We start from the raw sequence: 5486 nt of genomic DNA, 5'->3' as shown, positions 1-5486 counted from the left end.
GATCACGTGATGCAAGTGGATCAAGTGCGCATACCGTATCCATCACGAGCAACTCTCGTCGGGTTGCTGTGTGCGGTGGTCACGCATTTAGTCAAGAGGATGGGGAAGATAATTTCAAAATGTTAACTTACCTTAAGTGAAGAAATATTTCTCCTCTGCATTCATTTAATTCGAGTAATTTGGTTGTATTTCTTCAATTTGAAGTTAAATTGTTATTCATTTAATCGGCAAACAAACGATCACCAACAATATCTGGTTTTTTAATAATATTGCGTAGTTGCTTTCGACTGACTGTGAATTTTGTAGAAAGGCAAACTGTTTTTCGTTTTCGTGTACCATGTAGCATTATCGTCACTTACTTCTTCTCGTAAAAAATACAAATAAGTAAATTAGTAATTTTATTTATACGTCTGACAGTGACATTATTCATTGACTTTGACAATCAACTGACGAACGCTGCCGCGACTGCACGCCGCAAACAGCAGCAGTCGGCCGCTGCAGTAATGTCGCACCAGTAATGTCGCAACGGTAGTGCAGCTGCAGTTGGAAATGGACTGTCACCTTTAGTCTTGAGTAGTTCTCGAGATAGGGACTCCCTCTGGTCGCATAACAACTTTTGTCATATTTTTAATTGTCATAACTAAAATAAACTCAATTTGTAATAAATATATGCATGTATTATATAGACTTTTCTTTGACAATAAAAATTAATGACATAAGTGATGTTCTTATTTAAATGTTCTAAAATACCAAAGAGTAGAAAGGAGGTTGGGTCATTACATTCGTCCCTCCCCATCCCTGATCACATCTCTTCTATAAGTCTCCGAGGTGGTCTGGTTGCCCGCTGACTACGGTGCTGCGTTGTAGGGTTTGCCGATGTAGATACAGGATCTGGATCAGGCGACAGGCTTCTGTTACTCGTATTTCCTGTGTGTGATGAACCTTCAGGAGTGGTGGAGCTGTTGTGTGGAGGGCTCATCAGGGTGGAGTTAAGAGTGGCGGATGAGATTTGTGACGGTCCAGGACTCGAAGTGGCATCGGGCGTACGAAACATATCTGTTAGGGGGGATGAAGGAGATGGTTCATGGTAATTTGGAGGGTTATTAAGCGATTCTAGTCGAGGTCGAATATGATCAGCGTGTCGCCTTATGACGTCTCCATGTGGTGTCGAAATAGTATAAGAGTAGCGATGTCTGCGTTCTGCTATAATTCCAGGCTGCCACGACTTTTCAAGCCGAGTTCTATGGTATACTGGACTACCGGGTGCATAATTTGGTTTATTCGTTGAGGTTTCAATATTGACCTTTACTTGTTTGTACTGTAATTCCCTCCTTTTATTTGGTCGAATATTTGACAATAACGTATTTATTTGACGTCCAAACATTACTTCCGCTGGTGATTTGCCCGTAGTGTTATGGGGTGTGATCCTGTACGTGAACAAAAACTCTCTTAAACGCTGGTGTTGGGGTTCTGTGCCGGATGCAAATCTTGATTTAAAAGTCCTTACGAGGCGTTCCGCGAGACCATTGGTTCTTGGATGGTAAGGTGAAGATCTAATATGCAAAATGCCTTGATTTTTACAGTATTGTTTAAATTCTGATGATGTGAATTGTGGGCCGTTGTCAGATACAATTATTTCTGGGAGACCAAAGGTGCAGAATATGTCGTCTAACACAGTGCACAATTTTGATGTAGTAATATTCTTCATAGGTTTAATTTCTATCCATTTCGATAAGGCATCGCTCAAGACTAACCAGTAAGTACCTTCAAAAGGTCCTGCAAAATCGATATGGATCCTTTCCCATACTTTCTCAGGGATAGACCACGAGTAGATTGGAAGTTCAGGGCAATGAGGTCTATTTTGTTGGCATCTACAACATCTCTTGACATACTGGTCTACGTCTTCATCAATGGATGGCCACCAAACATAGAAACGTGCAAGTGCCTTCATTGCTGATATTCCAGGTTGGCCTCTATGGAGGTATGCAAGGACTTTGCGTTGTAGTTTTTCTGGAATCACCACTCTACCTTGCCATAATATTATTTTGTTTTCTATTGAAAGTTCGTTACGCTTTTTGAAGAAATGCTTAACGTCACTGGTAAAGTGTATTTCTCTCCAGCCGGTTTTGATACATTTTAAAACTTCTGATAATATGACGTCTTGGCTGGTTGTCTCCTTCAAAAGATCCTCAGAGAGATGTAAATCTGTCATTCTGGTTCCTAGAAGACATGACTCAATGCGATGTACAGCACACTCTGTTTCTGAAGGCTGTGTTTCAGAGTTTGGTAATCTGGAGAGGCAGTCGGCTAGTATGTTGTTTTCACCTTTCTGGTAACATATGTCGTAATTATAGCAGCCAATTATTAGTGCCCATCGAACGAGTCTGTTATTTGCTACTTTGGGAAGATTACGCTGAGAACCCAGTATATGGATTAATGGCTTGTGGTCAGTAAGTAAGGTAAATTTGGTTCCTCGTAAATATTGGTCGAATTTCTTGATTCCAAACAAAATGGCGAGTGCTTCGCGATCAATGACTGAGTATTTTGTCTCCGCTGTTCGAAGTTTCCTTGAGGCAAAAGCTATGGGTTGTTCTGTGTTCCCATTCTTGTGATACAACACGGCTCCCACGCCTTTTTCTGAAGCGTCACATGCTAGAAAGATTGATCTGTCTTCGTCAAACGCAGTCAGTGGTTTTGATAAGGTAATGCATTGTTTAGTGGCTTCGAATATCTGATTTTCATGTTCTGTCCAACGCCACGGTTGCCTATTACCAGTAAGTTCATGAAGGTCAGCGCATATTCCGTGTAAATGTGGTATAAAACGTTCATAGAAATTTACAAGACCCAGAAATGATCTTAATTCTTTAGCGTTGGTAGGTGTCGCAGCTTTGGAAATTGCGTCTAGTTTCTGTTTTGTCGGGCGTATGCCGTTTTTGTCTATAGAGTGGCCAAGATATTCTATTTGATTTTGTAGAAATGAACATTTTTGTAGATTTACTTTTAGGCCTGCTTTCTGTAGTCGCTCAAAGATGACGCCAAGTGTGCGTAGGTGTTCCTTCACGTCTTCTCCGGCTATTGCAACGTCATCAAAATACACTGCTGTGTTAGGAATGTCCCTTAGTAATTCGTCTAAGTAATGTTGAAATATGGAGGGCGCTGTTGATATTCCAAAAGGCATTCTATTATACCTAAAATATCCTAGATGTGTCGATAGTGTTAGGTATTTTTTTGATTCCGGTGCTATTTCAAATTGCAGATAGGCGTCCTTAAGGTCTATTTTTGAAAATATTTTCCCTCGTGCTAATTTTTGTCGTAGTTGATCGAAAAGTGGAACTGGGTGTAAATGTTTAATCAAAACAGGGTTTAACGTACTTCTGAAGTCTCCACAGATTCTTATATCACCGTTCGGTTTCACGACGTTTACCGTGGGTGTCGCCCACTCTACTGGTGTCACGTTAGGGTCTACGGGATGTATAATGTTATCTGCCACAAGGCGCGCTATTTCTTTTTCAATATTTTTTTTTATCCCAAACTTGATAGGTCGTGCAGGTAGATGTACAGGTACTGCTCCTGGCTTTATGTGAATGTTTACAAGGTAGTCCTCAACTTTGCCAAGCTTCCCGTCGAAAAGTGGTTTGTATCTGTCAATTAATTGTTGTAGAGTCGTCGGCGTTACGTTTTTAATGGAGTACACAGGTTTGGGGAACTCCATTCCGAAGGTCTCACTCCATTGTAACCCAAAAAGCATCGGATCTGCGTGTTTCATGACAACTACGGGAACAATCTTCTGTTTCCCCTCGACTTCCACCGTGACGTCGGTGAGACCCTCTGATTTGAGTTTGAAGTTATGGTACGCTTTTAATTTAGGAGCTTTCGTTAATGTTGGAGCACCTATTTGCCGCCAAAGGGATGTGCTTATGATTGAGTACGCTGATCCCGGGTCCCAGTCCATAGTACAGTGTTTTCCGTTAATAATAACATCTATTCTCTTACAGTCTCTGTTTCGTGCTGGAGCGACGTTGCATACTAGATCGTCTTCAATGTCACTGTCGTCTGAAGAATCGTCATTCGTATTAGAAGACGATCCTGTGGTGTTCGTCACACGTTGTGTTTTGTACCCGGGTACTTTAGGTCTGCCTTTGATTAGGTATGCTCGGCCAGTTTTAATACAGCAGCTTTCGTAGTGTCCTTCTGTGCTGCATTCTTCGCATATGTGTTTCCTTGCTGGACAATTTGTTAAATTATGTTTATCGTGCTTGCCGCAACGTAGACATTGACTGGAACGTATTTTTCGGGGGCTTCTGTAATTCGTAGCTTCTTGTTTGTCAGCTTTGTGGTTAGCTTTCTTGCTTATTCTTTTAACGTTTGTTGATGGCGTGTCGTTTTCGGCTTGTTCTCGGGATTGTGCGATTGAAAATAATGTGGCGAATGTCACCTCGGTCGTCTGTCCATTAATTATTTCTGTTAAGTTAGGCCACTTTTGTTTCAGATCTGTTTCGAGTTCCGTGTGATTAAGGCCTGTCGCAAAGCGATCACGAAGCTGGCGCTCTAGTAGTTTGTCGTCGTATCCGCAATCTATGCTCAACGCTTTAAGACGGTTTGTGTAATGTTCTATGGACTCATCATTTTCTCTAATACAACTCCAAAATTCTATGAGTGCGCGGTATCGCGTTTTCTTGACGCGGTATAAGTCTAAGAGTTTTGTACGAATGTCGGTGTATGTGCTGGTTTCAAAGTTGGGGGTAAGTGCTGTCTTCAGTTCCCTGAAAAGGTCAGGTGTCATACAGTTAAGTAATAGGTCTTTCTTCAGACTATCATTTGTGTCTACTGCGTGTATTGAGCACTTGGCTTCAAAAAAATCGATGTAGTCACTCACCCTGTAATTGTCGGGGTTAAATTTGTCCATATTAAAAGCTTTTAGAATAGCGACCTTGTTAGGCTGTCCTTGTGCAGTAGTGTTAGCGCTCGTCACGCTGCTATCTGCTTGTGAGGTACCTGCTTCCGTCCGTGTTGCTGTATGTGTAAGTGTCATATTTAATATTTTTAAGATTTGTTCCTGCTGTGCTTGCTGTATGCTCAGGAACTGAGCGAATTGTTCGGCGTCCATTTCGTCGCCAATAAAATAAACTCAATTTGTAATAAATATATGCATGTATTATATAGACTTTTCTTTGACAATAAAAATTAATGACATAAGTGATGTTCTTATTTAAATGTTCTAAAATACCAAAGAGTAGAAAGGAGGTTGGGTCATTACAATAACACTATGCATAAAATTGTAAGTCATAAAAATCTTTCGTCCGAATTATTCCTGAGCATAACTGGGTTTTTGTCATAAATGAGTTATGTCATAATTTTCATAGTCATTGATTTAATTCGCATAAAATTATAGATTAGGTTCGTTAGGTATGCACAAAAAATATATGACAACTGCCATGTATGTCATCAAATATTACGGCTAAAAATGTATGACACAATATAATATG

The 5486-nt window shown here is 40.5% G+C and overlaps 1 protein-coding gene across 1 annotated transcript; it reads right to left on the bottom strand.

Moving 5' to 3' along the window:
* Positions 1-642: 642 nt before the first annotated feature.
* LOC133523812 (uncharacterized protein K02A2.6-like) lies at positions 643-5255 on the bottom strand. The gene has a single exon (XM_061859552.1). The coding sequence runs from the start codon at positions 5105-5107 to the stop codon at positions 803-805; it is 4305 nt and encodes a 1434-aa protein (XP_061715536.1). The 5' UTR covers positions 5108-5255; the 3' UTR covers positions 643-802.
* Between the last annotated feature and the right edge of the window lie 231 nt (positions 5256-5486).

This window comes from Cydia pomonella, chromosome 12 (assembly GCF_033807575.1).
Source record: "Cydia pomonella isolate Wapato2018A chromosome 12, ilCydPomo1, whole genome shotgun sequence".
Lineage (NCBI taxonomy): Eukaryota > Metazoa > Arthropoda > Insecta > Lepidoptera > Tortricidae > Cydia > Cydia pomonella.
Note: the sequence above shows the minus strand (reverse complement) of the source record. Positions and strands in the feature narration are given on the sequence as shown.

Excerpts from the sequence above, each read along its gene's own strand:
- LOC133523812 (XM_061859552.1), bottom strand. The coding sequence starts at position 5,107 with ATGGACGCCGAACAATTCGCTCAGTTCCTGAGCATACAGCAAGCACAG.